Here is a 20,377-nt window from a genome sequence, read left to right on the forward strand (position 1 = left end):
CAATTATAGATAACATTTTCTGAAGTCACAACTGCGAATTATCATTTAAAATATTAAAATTTAGAGAGAGTTATGGATGTGTTAATACAAGGTTAATGCAAAGCGAACAAATCTGGAGAAGGGCCGGAGCTTGCGGGCTTTTTGTGGGATGTGTCCTCACGGGGGTGGAACACTGGTGGGACAGGAGACACCCCAGTGAGGAACCAGCCACGGAGCTGTCCGGTCAGGTGGATCGGACGTGCTTGTCAGTTCCCGCCTCGACGTTAATCATTGATTGTTTTCCTTTTATTTTTTATTTAAAAAAAAAAAAAAAAAATTATTATCTTTTTTTTTTCTTTTTTTTTTTTTGTTGCCGCGGAGGTTTCACGTCAAGTCAAACCGAACAACACCAGAAATCATCGGATTATTCCGCCACAATTAATGTTTCGCACCTTTTCAACTCGGATTGCATTTTATTTTGAAAATTGGAACCATGAAAAGCTCTATGTGTGTGTGCGTGTGTGTGTATTATTATTATTATTATTTTTTTTTTTTGTAACACGGTGTGAATGCAGGTTCTTTCGGGACGTTTGAGAGCACGACGAGAAGTTGAGGATTAAACTGAGGTGAACTTTCCTCGGGTGTTCGGGTTCCCTGCTGTCTCTAATTAGCCTCCATCTTTCTTCGCTGATGACACTCGCGTAACGTCGCGTCCGCTCGCGGTAGCTGCGTCGGCGGGCCGGCCGGGGTCTCTCCTCCGCTGCTGTCAGACTTCCTCCTCACATGGATCTGTTTCACCGACGACGGATGGACTGAAGCGGTTTGGGAATTCCCATCACCTCCTAGCTCTCTACGACAAAAAAAAAAACCCACTCGCAGCAACTACTTTTTTTTTTTTTTGATACGAACCGTCTCGGTAGCTTGAGGTATGCAAAAGTTTAATTCCACCGGTACCCACGGCAACACGCTGCCCCGGGACGGGGAGCTCCAGCTGCGGCTAGCGGACTGCGGAGGAGCCGGAGAAGGGAAGGAGAACGGCGCTGGGAAGCAGTTCCTGGCAAAGGCCGAGGAGGAGAGCTCATTTTGCACCAAGAGGAAGATGCTCGTCTGTTTGGATCTAATATGTCTTTTAGTCGGTAAGAATGTTTGTTTTAAATAATTTTGACCTCAGGCAAACTGTCTGCTAGTAAAAAACATCCATAATTCAGATTTTATAACAGCACTTGAAGGCAACATATATATACAATAAGTCAAGGAGCCAACACGCCTGTCAGCCTGTCATGTCACATTTAAGTACACAGCAGCTGCACGTTTTGATGGACTGTCTTGTCTTTTGGGAAGGGGGCGGCAGAAGGTTAAATGATGCTGGCTTTCTCTTGGAAAAACACACGGGATTGGGATCTAACGTTCCTATAAGTGTTTTTCCAGAAGTCAAATGAACTCTGGGACAGAAAACTCTAAGCTCTCTGTGCACGTGGGGCTCAGTTGGCAGGAACAGCGATGTCCCGGGAATTAATCTGTTCCCATGGCAACCCCCAAAGTTCCCGGGAGAAGAACGTGGGAATTTGGATAAAAACATGCCCTGTGCTTGTGTTCTTGTGCCGAAAACTACTAGTGTTCGCTGAGAGGTCCAGCCTCTCACTGAGAGGTTACTGAATGTCAGGCACAGATAATTAACCGGCCTCAGCTGGGAGGTAGAACAGGGCGAAAATTCAATAACATTGATCAGCAATTTTCACAAGAATAATTAGAAACATTTGTCACAACAGCTGACAGAATAAGGTTGCGCTCAACATGAGTTTTACTTTAAATACATTAAACATACCAATGAAGTCCACCTCTAAATGTGATCTCAACATGTCGTTGTGACAGGTATGATTGATTTTACCATGATGAAATGTGTAAGTCTTGTTAATAGGTTAGATTATCTCCTTTGTTAAAGTACTTTTAATATGATCACAAGGGCCCAAGACATTGTTAGTGACATAAAAACAACAATAACCTCTAAACCATTTACTCACATAAATATATCAACAAATTACATGTATTAGCCTCTTCATAGGAAGCCAAAGTCTGATTGTATTTGTTGCCTAAACGCGGAGGGATTTTTCCATTTTCAAGTGCACCAATAATCTGCCAGGAATCTATTGACAAGCTGTGACAGAAAGGTAGAAAATGAGCAAACATCCAAATTGAAAGTTGTGGTAATAATGGGAATATCCCTGTGATAATCTGGACTCTTCTCAAGATTTGAGTAAAGGTGACAAATGATTTCCACTTCATTTCAGACTTGCAAGGAATTACCTTGAAATCCTCTGAAAGCTTGTTTTCCTTTGGCACCTGTTGCATGAGACTGCGATTGTTACTGAGGTGTGAAGCAAAACACAGTTGTGTCACGTCATGTAGTCATGTCACATGACTGTGAGTCTGTATGGATGGCAGCGTTTGTGGGTGAGGGAATTGGACCGGCAGCAAACATGAGAGACGTGGAACCCGTCTAGGCAGACTGACGGGTCTCAGTCTCGTTGGCAGTTGAAGCATAGGAAACAAGCCAGGTAACAAAACAACCGTATGAGGCAGTTAACGCTCCTAGCCCCGTTATTCTTAACCCCTGCAGGTATGCTATTAGCTGATCACCCTGCACATTTCTTAGCAGTGTTGTTTTGTGCCCAGGAAGTGGCTAGAGTCAGAACATCAGTCAGCACAAGGGAGGAAACTGTCTCTCTCAGTTCTTCTCTGTGACGCATTCCAAACCCACTGATGGCTTTCTCACAAAGTCGCGTGTGATGAACCCTTGTGCTACTCGATTACAACACTGAGGCTGAGTCATTCATTATTAGGTAAAGCCGATTTTAAAATATTTTTTGATCTTGTGACTTCAAACTTCTTCTATGAAAAGGACTTTACCATTTCACTACAGGTGAACCGTTTATAAAAGTTCTGGTTTGATTTCTAAGGTTGATTGGTTTGAATTCCCATCTTATTATTTCCACCATTGTGTTTGTTAAAAAAATACTTTTATTAATCCATTGGGTGTAGTTCCTCTGTGCTAAAAACAAACACAAAACAGTAAGTTGCGTGACATGTGTTAAACAACGTGTTAATGAGATACAAGCATCATATTAAATGATACAGACCAGTGTCCTTGTGACTGAGAGCTGGTCAGCTTTCAGATTACTAACAGATTCCCAGCACCTTTCTCTGCCCTTTTCACCAGATAGCAGCAGAAGCATGATTTTGACTCATCTCTGGAAATTTGAAAGTCATGACTTTATGAAAATACATCAGCTCCCACCTTCTTCTTCTTTTTTTTATAAAAGAATTTACGATTAAGCTAATCACTCATGACCATGACAAACCAAACTTCCTGTGAAAATGTCATCATGATCAGATTCCCCCAGACAATGATCCACTGACATTATACATGCTGTAAAGAAATTTACTCACTACTGTAACTGTGGAATTTAACCCTGAAGCGTCCCACACTAATTATAGCTGAGCAGTAGTTCAACAACAGTAACATGTTTCCACTGTCTTAAACATGTGTTAAATGAAGTCAATGTGGCATCAATAATGAACTTAAATGTGTCTGATGTGTTTATTGAATCTCTTGCTATATGTATGAGGAATGCCTCGTGGTTCAGCTTTGTTTCAGTCAGTTTCATGTAGTTTGCAGCATACTTGTGTGTTTTCATGAATTCCTGGCCGGACTGAGGGGTATGGCCAAGAGATGTTTTGACCAGCTGATGAAAGCTTTGCCCTGTGGCTGCACCTAAGATCTGGAGTCAAGCCACTCTGAGGTCGGAGGCTTTCGACTGATTGTCATATCTCCTGAGCATGCAGGGACAGGCCTGCAGCCATCATCTCTGATTGGCCCCCTGCACAGGTGGTCCCGACTCTGTCATCACCCTAATAAAGCCAGTTATTGACAGTCTTAAGAGTAATTGGGAAATAATTGGAAGTGACACTTGAGAACCTGCCGCTGGCTTATAAAGCTCCAAGGAACATTATAATTGACTCTAGGCTTAACCTTCTCACAGAGGTTAATTGTGTTTCATACTTCATGTGCACAAGATGTAAGCCTGAGTTTAAATGTTTCACTGTGTTGATAAACTGCACGGATCTGCTAGTTTTGCAGTTTTAATAAATCTTTCTTTTCAAGGTGAAAAAGCAACAGACTCCCAAAAGCAACAGGTCACAAAAGTAAGAAAAAGCCTGAATCAGCCGATCACTGTTATGTGCGCATTTTTGTTCCAGACGTGAAGCAGCATGCTGGGACGAGTTGACCGGTATCTACCTAAGTGATCTGAATTCTAAACGGGCTTCCTATTTCCAGCTTATCTCTGCTTTTACCCACTTTTTCTGCTCTTTTCTTCAGACAGACTGTTTAGAGTCTGAGGGTGTTTTAGCAACATAGCGAGGTGTGTGCGCGTTTTATGTCAGCAAGAGTGTTTTGGGCGGGTGGCGCCTTTATCATTGGGGACACATGGTTCTGTTCTCTTGGCAGAGAAAGCTGCCGAGTGAGTGAGACAGCTAGAGGCCAGCACGTCACAGCATGTCGGTGTGTGTAGATCCAGAAATATCAAATTGTCTCCTATGTGTGTGAGTTTGTGTGTTTGCTTGTGCTCATTAATAAAAGTGTGGGTGTTTCTAATGCATGAGTCATTGTGGCAGCTAGTGCGGAAGCCCTGCCATCGCTGCCATGTGTGTTCTGTTTGTTGACAAATTTGCTGGTTGTGTTCTAATGTGCATTTTAGGCCATGATCAAACGCGTTCTGAAGTTATGGAACACATTGGCATCACTCTGCAGCTGACAGATGGAGAGCCGGTGAAAATGGTTCAGTCAGATCATTAACTCGTGGAAGAAAGATTTTTTTGTGTGTTTGTTTTTAACTCTGCCTCATTAGTGTATTAATGCATCTCCTTCCTGTTCGACAGCACTACAGAGATTCAAGAATCCATTAGTGGCACTCTTCCTCCCAAAGTTTGCGTGGGCACATGCATTTCACTTTCAAAGCATGTTCTTTCACCCATTAACACACCAACGTCAGCTCAGGCTTTAGAAACATGAAATTTGTCTTAAAGCTGAGGGGCAAGTGAGAGCCTGAATGAACGAACAGCCCTGGGGTGGGGCGGGAGAGCAGAGCGAGATGTGTAGAAACTACAGTAGAGGTCAGGGGTCAGATCCATGGGTGCCTGAGGCATCTTACCCACAGCTGCCGGCTCAAGTCCTAGAGAGGAAGTAGTACTAGTAGGATAGGAAATGTTCAGACAGCAAATAGCTTCAAATGTAGTTTTAATGAGGCAGCTGCGATTGTCTCCTCAATGGTTGTTCTCTAAGTGCCCAGGGTGGTCCATCGGTATTAGCTGTAATGAGTGAATATATATGTGCGTCGTATTCTAATCCTCAGTGCTGATTAGCTGCAATGGGTTCGGAGAGTATAACCATCAAACGGTCGACCTGAATCTAAAAGAAGCTCTACCCTTATGTTCGAACTAATGACTTCTGTGTTTTACCCCCCACTCCCACCCCCAACCCTAACCCTAACCCCCACCAGCACCAACATTCAGTATGGTTTCCCATCATTGGGATCATTTACTAACAGAACTAAACAAAGTGCCAAAAAAACAACTAACATGTGGAAGAAGAACTGCCTACCTAAATAAATTGGATACAGCCAAACAGTCCCAAGGACACACATGGAGTTGAACATCATTTCCATTATCACACACATGAATCAGGTCCTGTGGATGCTGCTGACTTTGGTCAAACAGCTAGTGCATCCTCATTGATTAGCACAATCTCCTGCCTAAAGCTAAGTCCAAGCCACAGAAACTGCTGTCTGCTTCATTGCACTCTCTAACACTTGTCTACCCAAGCTAGATTGCTCTACATTTGCTCATCGATAAAACTGGAGGACACACAATTAGTTACTTGTCAACACAAGTCCATCTGGCCTACAGTTTAGGACTAGGCTGAGCCTGGGACAGAGTCCAGCTCGCCCCTCATGGGTGGTCCATTCTTGTTCAGCCCATACCAGTTTACATGTGCCAATGTTTCTCAGAAGAATGTCAAGCTTTTTGTTTACCTTCAGGTCCACCATATAAAGAAATCATTATTAGCTGAAGCGAACAGTGAAGTGTTATCATTTTAATCTTTGTGAATAGGCATTGTGACAGCCTGCATAACATTCCTATGAACATTCATCTGCACTCAGACTGCCTTGACTACTGCATTTATTTTAGCAATAATGACTTAACTGTATGGGGCCATTTAATTACCCTGGCACTGAGGTATGGTTACCCATTATTGGGACCATTTAATCAATATGTCACATCTCACCTGCCTGAGTCTTCCCTCCCTTTATCTTATCAAATTTCACTCTGAAGTCGTTCCAACTGCATTCCTCCCTGCAAACCAAAACACTCCAACAAAACTGCCCTGTGGCCATCAGCCCTTCCTATATATGCAATATTATTGCATTCAGTCTGCCCTACATCAGATACCTCCCCTATAGCCCCAACCTCAGCCCTTTGTCACTCTCATATTACAGACTGCCAGCCCTTGAGTCGAGGTGCACACCCTCATCTTCACAACCCCAAAAAACACCTCAGAACTCATTTTAAAGTTTCCAAGTTCCATACCAGAGTGGCAGGTCCTTTATGTTCCTGCAGAATCAGACAGTCAGACAGACAACCAACTTCAGACCTCACCACACATGCCCTGAACGCCAGAGCAAGGCTCCAGGAAGTAGGTCAGTGAAGTGTAGAGAACAGAGGCAGCTGTGGGAAGCTTGTCTTCACTGGCCAGCTGTAACAGTAACAGTGGAGGGGGCGAGTAGCACTCTCGTAATGTGGAAGGTAAAGTCCCATAAAGTCTAATAGAACATGCTCTTTATTTTGGTCTTTTAAACTTATAAGCTTCCACATTAAGTACTTTTCGCTATAGATACCTTTTTGGAGATGGTGCGTGCATCTCCTGTCTACATGTGATCACACACGTACTATTAAAATAAGACAAGTCTCTGAGCCTTGGGTATCGACAAAGAGGTTGTAAGGAGTCCAATACCAGCAGATGTTGATACTAACGGATAATAAAGATTAAAGACTGCAATGGCTCCTTTATGTTCATCAGTGATTCGACTCTGTGCCACAGACAAGACAGACAAAACAGAATAGCCTCTCAGAACAATTCAGCCAGTTATGGAAAAGGAAACGGAAGGAGCCATCATTGACTCGTATTCCAACGATGGAATGGGATAAACCACTTTCTTGGAAACTCAGAAATTTGAATAGACTCAGTAATTTAATTTGGTTTGGGTCAGATGTGTGGCAATCATAATCACATCATTGTTGCAAAAGAACTTCAACCTCCTGTGTAAGTGTTACCTGTCCGTTAGTGCAGGTAACACTGAACACTGGTAACACTGAAACTGCTCAGGATTTCCCTGCCATTGGTGCATCTCATTGAAGAAAGAAACTTATTTAGAGAGAAGAAAGTTAGGCAGCCTCATTCAAATTCTTACTAATTGGATTTTTGAGAAAAAGTCTATGAATAATTATGTTTGAAATTCCCCAAATATCTAAAGTCCCCTTGATAGAACATTGAAAATACCAGCTCCATGGAATGCCCTGGAAAACCTCATTTGAGACAAATCCCTTCCATGGAAATGGAAAAACTAAAAATGACAGAAGTCCCTAAAGAGCTGAAGGCACCACTTCAGTGACTATTTGTGCTCAGAAAGTTTAGTGAAAAAATATTGTTATGCTCTGGAAACGAACCATGACGGACAGACGGACTGGACAGATGGAACTCATTCCTGAATCTCTCTCCTTGTGTTGATGCATTGGGATTGTAATGACTGGATGAAAGAACAGGCTGATGCTACCTTATGGAGAGTTCTTCATGCAGTTAAGTCATTATGGCGTAAATAAATGCAGTAGCCCAGCCAGCCTGACTGCAGGTTAATGTTCATAGGAATGTTATGCAGGCTGTCACAACGCCTATTAACAAAGATTAAAATTATAACATTTCACTGTTCACTTCAGCTAATAATGATTTATTTATATGGTGGACCTGAAGGTAAACAAAAAGCTTAAAATTCTTCTGAGAAACATTGGCACATGTAAACTGGTATGGGCCGAACAAGAATGGACCACCCATGAGGAGCGAGCTGGACTCTGTCCCAGGCTCAGCCTAGTCCTAAACTGCAGGCCAGATGGACTTGTGTTGACAAGTAACTAATTGTGTGTCCTCCAGTTTTATTGATGAGCAAATGTAGAGCAATCTAGCTTGGGTAGACAAGTGTTAGAGAGTGCAGTGAAGCAGACAGCAGTTTCTGTGGCTTGGACTTAGCTTTAGGCAGAAGATTGTGCTAATCAATGAGGATGCACTAGCTGTTTGACCAAAGTCAGCAGCATCCACAGGACCTGATTCATGTGTGTGATAATGGAAATGATGTTCAACTCCATGTGTGTCCTTGGGACTGTTTGGCTGTATTTGGGTTATTTAGTTAGGTAGTTCTTAATCCACATGTTAGTTGGTTTTTTGGCACTTTGTTTGGTTGTATGTTACTTTATGTGGCTGTGAGTTTGGTTTGTTTGCATCCCAGTGTGGTTTTTATGTCTATCTGAGTGTGTTGAGTCTGCATGTGTGTTTTGGGGTATTCTTCTGGTTGAGGTGGGGTCGTGTTTACAGAGCGGGTCCCAGCAGAGCCCAGATCTCTGACCCTCACATTCCAGAACCACCACTAATCGCCTCCGTCTGCTGTTCTCCACAGAGAAACCTTGCCACATCTCTCTTGGCTCCATCGCTCCAGTTTTCTCTCACCCCAGTCTTTCTGCCCTCACCCCTATTTATCAATCCTCTAGCCTCATAGCTATGCGTTTTAGCCTAGTTTTTAATTTGTTACTGTATTGATCAGGAAATGTTTGGCGGTACAGCACTAAAGCAACTTTTATTACACTTCTTTTGTATATTCTGATTTAAATTTGTTTCTCCATAGGCTTTTCTTTATTTTTTTAATTCCTTGGTTTGCTTGTTGTTGTTCTTTCACAGTGAGCTCATTCTGTGCTGTAGTCATAGATGTGTAAATTAGAACCAGAAGAGTTTCGGAGTGAGGCACAGATCCCCTCTGCTCTCTTTCTTCCACTTTCCCTTTCCCTTTCTCCCTCTCTCCCCCCTTTTTTTTTTTTTTGCCCCCGTCTTTCTTTCTCACGCTTTTGACTATTTGAAAGCATTCCTGCTTTGAGTGTCGGACCCAGAGAGTGGCGCATTTCATTTTGGCCACATAAGCCGACCCACTCCTCTGCCTCCTTTTGGGTCCCCTCTCAGGCTTTCCTGGCCTCTTCTGAGCGAGTCTTGGCCAGGTGCAGAGGTTTACTCACAGCTGCCTGACAGATGATGTGAGGGCCTCTGGAGGGGTTTCGTGTCTTGTTGTGAAAACTGTTTTAACATAGTTGTAAAGCACGGAGGTTGACTGTGACAGTTACTATAGTTTGTGTATGATTGTACCAGAGTAACTGGAATAACTGGATAGTTTCTGGAACTATTGCCTTGTTTGTTGTTTATTGTGCAGCATAGATAATGTGTAACAGATTGAATGGAATTATTTTATTGAGAAGCCTTGTAAACGTCTGTGCCAAGTCCATCCATGAACTTCGTCAAATGAGAAAACAACACAAGCCACAAGACGGGCCAAAAGTCGTAAATTATTCCTTTAGCTGGCTCAGCACTCAGTCCCCCTGTAAGAGTTGAAACTGATCCCTTAAGAAGTCAATGTGCCTACTGTAACCACAAAGTGTCCTTAATGGATAATATGTCTATTACCTCACTATCGCTGCAGCAGCATATTGATTATACAGAAGGCACTGATGAGGACACAGAGAAGGCCTCTTAATGGGTGGATTAGAAAGCAGTAAAAAGTCTCCATCTGCCACATAACTGCTCTGATTACACCCAGACCACTTAATTTATGCTGGAATTTGACAGGATATTGACTATTTTATCTCACACATTCTAGTCCACATAATGTATGTCCAAACACATCAGCACACAGACATAGAGATGCACACAGGAGTCTTGTGACCTGACTTGTGAACCAAATCTTTATTCAGTTCATATATATATTTGAACAGAAGTGTAGTGCATTATAATAGATAAATATAATACGTGCTCCCAGTCAGTTTGAACCACAGATGAACCTGATGGTAACTGCAGGGATGCTGCGGGTGTGTTACCTTCACCAATGTATGACACACCGATAATAGGATTATAATGAGGAGATTAAGAGATTTTTGTGTATTTCCTGCAGGTGGTAGAAGGGAAGCCATAAAACCTCGACAGAATAATTCTTTTTTAAAAGGTCTTTTCCAGTTATCAATTTTATGGTACTTCAGCTGTCTTAGCCAATACAAACAAGTCAGAATTCAAGCAAGCAGTGTTGTGTGCTTAATGTAGTGAACCTAAAGTAATAATTATCCACTTATTTGTCCACATTGAACTGGTTTATAATAACAGCAGGGATTTAGAAATCTGAAATTGAATGCTTTCTTTCAGTTTTGTGTGTCCAATCTTTACTTCATATTAAAGATCTCTTACCAAGGCCCCTCTATTAATATAGGATAGCCTTTATCTGTATTTAGTCTGTGTGTTAGGGCAGCATGACTGAATTCAGCAGGTCACTAATAGACATTTGAAATCAGTGTCTACAGTAGTTGTTCTTGATGTCTGCTGCCAGCCTCCAGCCTTTACTTCACACTCCTTCTGATACTTGTTTTTAATCAGCTCACTGCTGCTCAGTTATACGGGTATCAGTGCAGCAGTTGTGACAATAAACACAATGAATTATGTTTAAATATTAAATAAAGCCACTGCAGACAAAACTTCAACTTCATGGAATTACCTCTGGTATGTCCTGTATTCCCGTACCGTGTTTCATCAATCCATAACTGCTAGCATTCCGTGCTTTAAGATGTGCTTACGTGACACTGGTTTGTGGGTTTGATTGTGTATTGTATGTTACTCCTATTGGTTTTATTTTGAGTGTGCATCCTGTGCGCTACTCAGTCACGTAGTCTGAGAGATTTGCTGGCAGAAGCAGCGTTTTGGCCTGGGTGCGTTCCAACCAACCAGCAGGCCTGGGATGACAGGAAGAAGCACAAAGGTTAATAATTAGTCCCATGTTCTTTGCTGCATTCCATGGGGTGACGAAGGGACATGGGATAAGGGACAAAGGGACAGAACATGCTGGGCAGACTTTAACAGAACTGTTGGCTGTTCGTTCAAAGCATAACACTGAATGAAAGCTCTACCTCCTCATTCCTTATTTCTGGCGACAGAAACACATCTCCTTTTATTTATGGTTAAACGTTTGCCAGACCAACTTTCTAGCCCATCCTCACAGAAAAATTATCTACGTAAGTCGTCTGTGAAAGCGGCTTTGCATGACCCATATTCACATTTATTGTCGGCGGTGACCATCAGGCTGTTTGTTTGGCTGTTTTCCAGATATTGATCACCCTTTGAGCTGATTCCGAGTACTTATTATTCGTGACCTACCAGGAAACAGAACGAATGCATATGTAGGACAGTTGTTAGAATAGGATTAGCTGGAATGAACTGCTGCTTGTCCCTGGAGCAGACAGTCGTTGTCAGACACTACCTTGCTACCTTGATGCAACTGGTTTGTTGTCCTGTTTGTCAATCTGAACTTTCCTGTATAACATATCTTCTTCCCCCCTCCCCATCTTAATCCTCCACTGTCATGCCCATTCCCCTGCCCATCTGTCATCTCTCCTCCTCCCTGGTGACGGCAGCTATGTGAGGAATGTCTCATCCCCGAGGAGTCTGTAAATCATGTCAACCCATGATTGACACGCCACATAGCTGCCACCCCCCCCCCCCCACCTCCCCATGCTCCTGCACAGGAGTATCTCTGTCTATTATCTTTGTTGCATGCCCAATATGCTGCAGACATTCATCATGCCATATTTTGTTTTTGTTTTGTTTTTTGCCCAACCCTCCCTCCCTCCCTCTCTCTCTCTCTCTCCCCCACACCTCATCAGCTTCCATCCCATTTTTTGCGTGTGAGTTGAAGGCAGTGACTCCATACAGGCGAGGCTTCTTCTGTGGAGACGCCAGCATCACCTATCCCCACGTGGAAAAAGAAGCCATCCCTGACAGTCTCCTCATCGCTGGTGGTATCGCCATCACTGGCATCACAGTAAGACAATGGCAGCTATTTGACTCCATAAAGCGTATATTTGTTTGACTAAAAATACTCTTTTTGTACTGTACAGCTGAACACTGTGATTTTTATTAACTAGCTTCTCCTTCTTTTCTCCTCTCAGATCGCACTGGGCGAATGCTACCGGGTGCGTTTCCGAGATGTATACTCACGGGCTTTTGTTCGAAACCTCTACGTGTCGTGCTTGTACAAGGAGCTGGGGAGCTTCCTGTTTGGTTGCTGTGTGGGCCAGTCTCTCACCAACATGGCCAAGCTCAGTGTGGGTCGCCTACGCCCAAACTTCCTGCATATCTGTAACATCACCTATGCATCCATCAACTGCACTCCGGGCAACTACGTGCCCCCGGGAGTCTGCAAACAGACAAATCAAAAGATAGAGGAAGAAGGAAGGTATGTTGTGTGTTTGCATTTTTAAAAAAATTTATCTGGTTTGTTTATCAAGGGAGGGGTGTACAATAACTTCACTGGACTGCTGTTAATGTATAACTAATCTGTAATTAATGTTCTTTCAGAAAGTCGTTTTTTTCTGGCCATGCGTCCTTTGCTATGTACACCATGCTCTACTTGGCAGTAAGTCGCATCTACTTTTAAATTCTCTCTCTCTCTCTCTCTCTCTCTCTCTCTCTCTCTCTCTCTCTCTCTCTCACACACACACACGTGTGGAATTTGACATTGAACTAGTGAAATGACTCTGCTGTTTGTTTAAACTACATCTTGATATTGATATAATTAAAAATACTCCTTTCCATTTAAACCTGATTTGCCAGTGAGCCGTGCAGCAAAGGACACTCCCCACAGACCAAATTAAAAATGTTACTTCTAATTAAATCATTCATTAACTTGTCATCACATCAGGTCACATGACCCCGTGGAATCAACTTAAACGCTTATGTATTCTGTGTCCTGAAAATTACAATGTATATTACGATTAGACATCACAAAAAAAAAACCAATGAGGTTTTTATTTATAGTGAATTTACATGTCTTGCCATTAATTGCTGTTATAGCAGTTTGTTCTTGGGTTTATGGTACAATTTGCTAATTGAGTGTGTGTGTGTGTGTGTAAGTGGTTGTTTTTTCTTTTTGTGGGTGGATGAACTGGTGACCTGTTCAGGTTCTGATAAAGATACAGAAACCAACAACCACAAAATCTACTACAGTTTAACTCTAACAAATTAGAGATGTTTTTTTTAAGTTATTCCAATAAAGCATTTTTTTCTAGTGTGTAATTGCAGTGTTTGGTGCTGTGCTTACAGTGCAGAGGAAATATCGCTGCTCTTATTTTCATTTCACTTACTAGAGTTAAAACCAACCCCAAGAGGCTAACAACATTCTGTACAACTATTAACCAAGCAAAGTAATTAAATATGCGCAAACACACACACCCAGGCATGTGTTGTAAAATACATTTACACTTCCTGATCGTGAGGGAGTGGATATTCGAGAGCAGCAATTCTCGAAAGGGCTGATGAGATGGAGGGACGGGGGGGAGGAGGGGAGAGAGGGGGCAGTTAGAGAATAAGGGAGAATGTTTTCCACGGGGAATGTGAATAGATGAAGAGCCTCCACACACAGAGGAGGCCTTGTTGTGGGTCTCATTTAGAGGAGGACGGTTGAGGGCTGAATATGCCTGCTGAGAGATCGACAGGCTTCTTTCAGCCAGATACACCCTCTCATGCCCTCCCACCACCCCTCCCCAGCCCCAGCCCCCATCTCTTCATCTTTCTCTGCCTTTCTCTCACACCGCACTGCACACCAGTCACTGGTGCATTATGGGAAAGAAACGACAGGCTGAGACAAAAGCTCATTCTTTGACAAAAAAAAAAAAAAAGTCTGTATTCCTCGTGGAGTTCGAGTCATGAATGCTTGCAACTACAGATTTAGGTGAATTAACTATTCAGAGTGGAGAAAATCAGTGAAATAAAGAGAATGTGTTCAAAAAGTTGAAAATTAGAAACTCTCGTCCTCATTGATGAGAAGAAGAAGAAGGTGAAAACAAAGTAACTGTCAGGCTCCAGAGAAATAAAAGATACTGCAGGGAAGAAGTGGTCTGAGGAAAACTAGTCATGAGTGGTTGCTCCCCCTGTTCTCAGTCCTGTATCCCCATGAGTATACAGCCTTGCATGCGTGCACGTTTACAGCTTCCCATTGTTTTGGCAGATTAGACAACCCGGAGACGCCGTCAAACCTGTACCTACACGCCGTTCAGACTATAGCCAGCTGTCAGAATGTGAGACAGGAACTGTGACACCTGTTCTCAGTAGGGAAAGCGGGGTGAGAGTAGGCCTCACCGCTGGAATGTAGGTCACACGCTACCCAGTTTTTGACCGGTCCGGACGAACGTCCATAAGAAGCAGCGCCGTTCTTGCGCCGTGACCCCGTTTTCACAGACGTAAACATCCATTCTGGATGCACGTTTGCAGGAGATGAGGATAAACAAAGAGAGGAAGCGGGCTTTGGATAGTGTTAATGGACTCGTGCCAAGCTTCTCCTTCCCCTCTGGGTAGCAGACTGAGTGGATGTCAAACGCCTCACTTAAAGGGCCGCGCCTGCATGAAGAAGCTGAATTATGTCAGACATAATTTGTATGCATGTACTTTTTTTTGGTTTAGTAATACTTCTGTATTGTTTTGTAGTTTTACCTACAGGCACGACTCACGTGGCGGGGAGCACGGTTGTTACGCCCACTAATCCAGTTCCTCTTAGTCATGATTGCTATATACACCGGTCTGACCCGCATCTCCGAGTACCGCCACCACCCGTCGGATGTCCTGACGGGCTTCGTCCAAGGAGGGCTGACTGCATACTGGGTGGTATGTTGGAAATTGCTGGTGTCTCAATAAATGTTATTTCAGGATCTGTTTCCCTCTGCTCTCTGTTGCATGCATTACCTTAAACAATAGGTTCTCTCCATCGTTTTTCCTCATGCTAATCTCTCATGGTGCTTATAAACAGTGGATGATTAATGGTGTGCGTGCGGTGCGTGTATGTTTGCTGACTTGCTTCACATCTCTGCCGGCAGGCCTTCTACATCTCCTCCATGTTTAAGCCCTGCTCCCGTCCAGACCTGTCTCCAGCTAGCATTAGCCTGGAGAGTCCGCTGTCCAGCCAGCAAACCGTCTGTTAGCAAGCACATTCAGACATCCCAGGAATCCGAAGACACGAGAAGAGGGACTGCAGAAAATCCGTCAGATAGCACATGTGAAGAGCGGAGCGAGAAGAGAAACGACGTGAAAGGGAACCGTTCTAAGAGAAGGAGCACAATCTAACACACACTTGCTCTTTGACATACTGATATACACACGCAAACACACATTCACACAGTAATCTAACATGCTCACACACTCACACCTGATATAGAAAGAAGCACATTTTGACTGTGAGTCAAACCCGTCCAGTGAAAAGAACTGCATTGTAATATTACAGATTTTTTTATATATATATATATATGAAAAACAAATTAGTGTATATTTTTAATGATGATTTTTTTTTTTTTTTTTAGAAGCTGCTAATGTCGATAGTTTCCAGTTTGAACTCGTTTCCTTCTGTGATGGAGGCCTTTGGTCAGTGCTTTTAGTTAGCTTTCAAAGCAGAGCTTTTCGGCCACGGGTGAGAGAGGAGGCCAGAACGCCGGCCGCCGCTTCCTTTGTGATCCTCCGCAAAGCTCGGAAAACCTCACCCAGCAGCTGTGAACTGCGACCGTCAGACCTCAGATGTAAAGCTCTGTACCAAGTAACAGAAGTGGCAGTGATGACCAGCAACACTGGCTTCAACTCCCAACCAGCGTTACGTTCAGTGGCCTTCTGTACCACTGCGTTAGTTAGCATCACTATAACTTAACCCGTATGCAAATAACAGTATTTGTGCTGTAATTACGTCTCTCTTTTTATGTAACTGAGGCGGTGATAAGGAGGAGTCCTATCCTTTCCCATCTCTACCACTTTCCTGTACTAACCACTTTGACTGTGTCTCAGAGGAGGAGGCTTGACTGAATTTTGTAACCTTTGACCTTTGCCCCCAGACTCTGAGCTGCACCTTGATTTATGCCACTCTGACAGGAGAGCCAGCATGGCTGTGACGCCAGTGGCCTCCTGCGCTTCCTTAATAATAGCACTTGAAAGTAATGGAACCTTCTAATTATAATCAATAGTATATATTTTATCACAAGTCTGAATAATCAGTGTTTATTTTTTCTTTTAAAGGCAGACTCTTACACTATATCTGTTTTTGTTTTTTCTGGAAAATTATAATTGTTCAAATTGAATGCGAATAGCAATTCATTTTATAAACCACACAGAATTTCAAAAGTATTAGTTCCAATGTTTGAACAGTTTTTACATGTTTATTAAGTGTTTGTTAAGTGTTCCGTTTGTGTCCATCAGGTACGGAGAGTTACTATTGTATCTGTTGTAACTACTAGACTGAGCCACAGATATTATCAGAAAGCTATATTTTTTTGTGTTCCCAGTTATTGTTTGTTTGTTTGTTTTATCTGTGAATGCCAGAAATGGCAGAAATAACCACTGTATTCAAGCCAAACCAATAAAATGAATGTTGAATGTTTTGATCCTCTTCTGTCTTTTGTTACAAACAGTTCCTCTCATATTGACTGGGAAGACTTTGTCTTCATGTAACAGTACAGTATTCATATCAAGCTATAAGCGCAAGCAATTTTTTTTCATCTTTTTTTCCACATCGGTGTTTCTAATAAATAAGAAAGCAGACTCGCTGAAGAGGCAAAAAAAAAAAAAAAAGATGTGACAAAACAAAATGCAAACCCTGAAATGATGTGATTTTCCCTCTTGCATTTGGAAACTCTCTAATGCTCCGCTGGTCTTTTTTCAATATAGTTCCCTCTTTTTTTTCCGTCATCTGCCTTGCGTTGCCCCTCCCCGGCTCTCGGTCTCTTTTTGAGTGCAGTGGAGCACGGTGAGGGGGTCATTCTACCATAGAGGAGCTCAGCCAGATACAGGTTAGGGCGTCTGAAGCTTTTTCTTACTTTTTTTTTTTTTTTTTGGCTCAATCCCAGGCTGAGGGAAGGGAGTAAAAAAAAAAAAAAAAAATCCCAGATGAGACATGGAGACCAATGAGGAGAAATCCAGTAATGGCTTTGTGCAGAGCGCTGATGTAAGGGGGATAGACGAGCAGGAAAAGTGATCCAGTAATGAAGGGAAGGAGTAATGGAGCAGTTGGCAGAACAGATGGGGTGGTTGATATGGGAGAGTGAGGGTGATGGGTGTGGGGTGTCAGGGTGGGAAGGAATGCGATGGTGGTTTTGGGGCCTGTTTTGTTTCATAGTACTGTAACTAAGGAGACGTTTTCATACCGCAACATGCAGCATATGTCTGTGCTTGTGTGACAGGTTCTTGTCAATCTGTCTGTTTCATTCCTTGTTGTTGTCTTATGTTGAGGTGTGTGCGCGGCTAAGTCGAGCTTACACACCCTGTCAAACACGACGACTCGTTGACAACGTGACTGACATCCTCCCCGATCGCCCGTCGGTCCTAATGGCGGTGAATAGGGGCCTACAAGCAGAGGCACATTCTGTATGTTCAGATTACTGAGGTCCAGGAAAACGGGCCTCACTATTTACTCTGAGCACATATGGGGAGCACGGCACTGTGGCCGGTTATAATAAGGGATGTTTGAATTCTTATCTCAGCGTTAGTAAATGCATCACAGTGAGAGAAAGATTCCTCTCCCTTCCTCATACTTTGAGGAATTCCGAGATAAGATTGTCATTTTTGTGAAATTAAATAGAAAAACAGGTGCAGACATAGAAGAGGACATTGCCTAGGAGTGCAAAAATTGACATTCTTGTGTGAAAACAACACACAGATAAGTGAGCTGCTGAAGCACGCGGCTCACAGGCGTATTTCTTTTTAATTAAAGGTAGGGACACTTGTATCGTCCGTGCTTTTCTTCATCAAGGAGATGTGAACTTCTACCAAATTCCAACTAGGAGCCCCCTTTTAGAGCCTAGAACTAGTCTGTTTGAGTGAGATGTAAGACATGCCCTTCCCAAGTATTTGAAATTCTCTTTTCTTGTTATCAACTGAAAGTCACTCAATGCTGCGAGCTGGTTCAACTACGGAAAGGCAAAAAGACATTTTTCTTCGTAATGATTTTTTTGTTAAGAGCTTTTCGGTGTGGGTCTCCAAGGGATTACAGACACAGACTCTGGACCTCTGTTTGCCTCTTATCGAGCAGTAGTCCGATTCTTAATAGAATAAAAAGGGATTAATGGGCTCTTTAGTATGCTCGACCCAAGGCTTGTTACTCCAGCCTCGCTGCTATGCATATTTCTAAATCTCCCCTAGTAATGAAAGTCAGTGAATGCTCTAGCTGTAGTCATTAGGAGCGCATGTGGCCTCATTGTGTCCTGATATGAGTCTGCGAAATGCATTAGTTTGCATTTTCCTTTAAGAGAAATCTTTTTTCACCCCCTTTTCTTCTCACTATTGATTTATAACTCGTTGAATGGTTTACCATCAAAACACATTTCTGACCTGCTGCTCCGTTATGAACCATCCAGACCCTCAGCGATCAGATTTCCTGCCCCACATATGTTGAATAAACTCTTTTACCACTGCCTGTTGTCAATTAATTACACTGCACTGTATTTTTAAGCCCTCATTTCTTTCTTTTTTCCTCGTCAACTCTTTTTCATTCACCTCTAAATGTCGTCCTCATTCCTTTTATGTTGACATAAAGCACCACTGCCGTTAAAATCCTGCCTTGTCTGAAAAGACCTGATGGAAACTCCATGTGGATGGGACGCCGCAGCCACTGCCAAATATGGAAACTTTGTGGTTTGTTTGTGTGAGTGTGGGATGTTTGTGCATCTCCTCACATACACAAGACTACAAGCATACCTTATTTATCAGTCTAGCATATGTGTAATATCTGATGAGGATGGTTTCGCTGCTCATATCTGATGATTTAGTCCCAGCTGAGCAGCGCAGGTCCTGTGTCACGCAGATGAATCACTGATATGTCGTGGAGAGAACCAGAATATTAAAGTTAATATTTAGAGTTATAAGATTCTCATGTTACAAGACTGACAGAAACCAATATCCAGAAACTAAAAACAGAACTTTTGTCTTTTTTTTTTTCTTTTACAAGTACAGTTAAATGTTTAACGACTCAGGATTGAACGTGTTCTGAGGAGACAAATGATTTGAATTATGTTTTCAGAGTAGCATATGTTTCTGCAGATATTTTCTCACTGACTCTGCATAAAACCTACTATTTACCATCACAGCAGCCATATTGTCTTTGCAAGAGTGTGAAGGTGTTTTTAAAGTACAGTACAGCAGGAACGGGTTGCTTGATAAGACCTGGCGCCATGATGGGACATTTATTTTAGTGTTGTGTGACCTTCCCTGTTCGCCAAGGCGTTTTCGACCAGTTACCTAACTTTACATCTCTCAAAATCACCTGTAAAGCAAAAACCACGTAAATTTTCTTTCTAGGCAGAGCGATAAAACCGCAGTTAAAGACTTGAACCGGAATCATAACAAGCCGGTTGGACTTTGACATTCATTGAAAACAAGCTTATCTGTAAGGACTTAGACAAGACACGTCAACAGAGATACCAAACCACAGTGTGATTGGGAGATGTCTGTCTGTGTGTGTGCGTTTATGTGTGTGTGTGTGTGTGTGTGTGTGTGTGTGTGTGTGGGTGCGTCTTTTAGCTTCATAGTTTGCAGGCTGTTGAGACTGGAATGCCAAAACAAGATCCGGGGAATAAAAACAATAGTTAGGACGTGTTGGATGTCAGCGATGCCTGGAGGGGTGGCAGAACAATCCCAGGTTCCAAGGTCAACAGGCTACAACCGCCGCATCGTACTGGTGATATAATAGTGACACAACACAGATATTCATAAATGGGGGTAAATCATGAATACAACCCATTCTTCACTAGAAGTAAAGCTGGGAGGGAGGATAAAGTTAGACATGAAGGTGAGCAGGATCTCACAGCAGGACATCCTGAGAAGACATATCTGCTGTGTGTCTCTAACATCATTAGACAGTATAAGGTATGCGTGTGTGTATGGACACACACACACACATGCACGCACGAACGCACGCACACACACACGCACGCACGCACGCACACACACCCACACACACAGACACACACACAC

At 42.8% G+C, this 20,377-nt stretch overlaps 1 protein-coding gene across 1 annotated transcript; it reads left to right on the plus strand.

Annotated features, from left to right (window-relative positions):
- Positions 1–196: 196 nt before the first annotated feature.
- ppap2d (phosphatidic acid phosphatase type 2D) lies at positions 197–16,790 on the plus strand. Its single transcript, XM_068336790.1, has 6 exons — positions 197–1,115; positions 12,046–12,203; positions 12,331–12,617; positions 12,740–12,797; positions 14,864–15,040; positions 15,250–16,790. Exons 1-6 carry the CDS (start codon positions 908–910, stop codon positions 15,352–15,354), a joined length of 993 nt encoding a protein of 330 aa, XP_068192891.1. The 5' UTR covers positions 197–907; the 3' UTR covers positions 15,355–16,790.
- Positions 16,791–20,377: the final 3,587 nt, after the last annotated feature.

This window comes from Antennarius striatus, chromosome 16 (genome assembly GCF_040054535.1).
Source record: "Antennarius striatus isolate MH-2024 chromosome 16, ASM4005453v1, whole genome shotgun sequence".
Lineage (NCBI taxonomy): Eukaryota > Metazoa > Chordata > Actinopteri > Lophiiformes > Antennariidae > Antennarius > Antennarius striatus.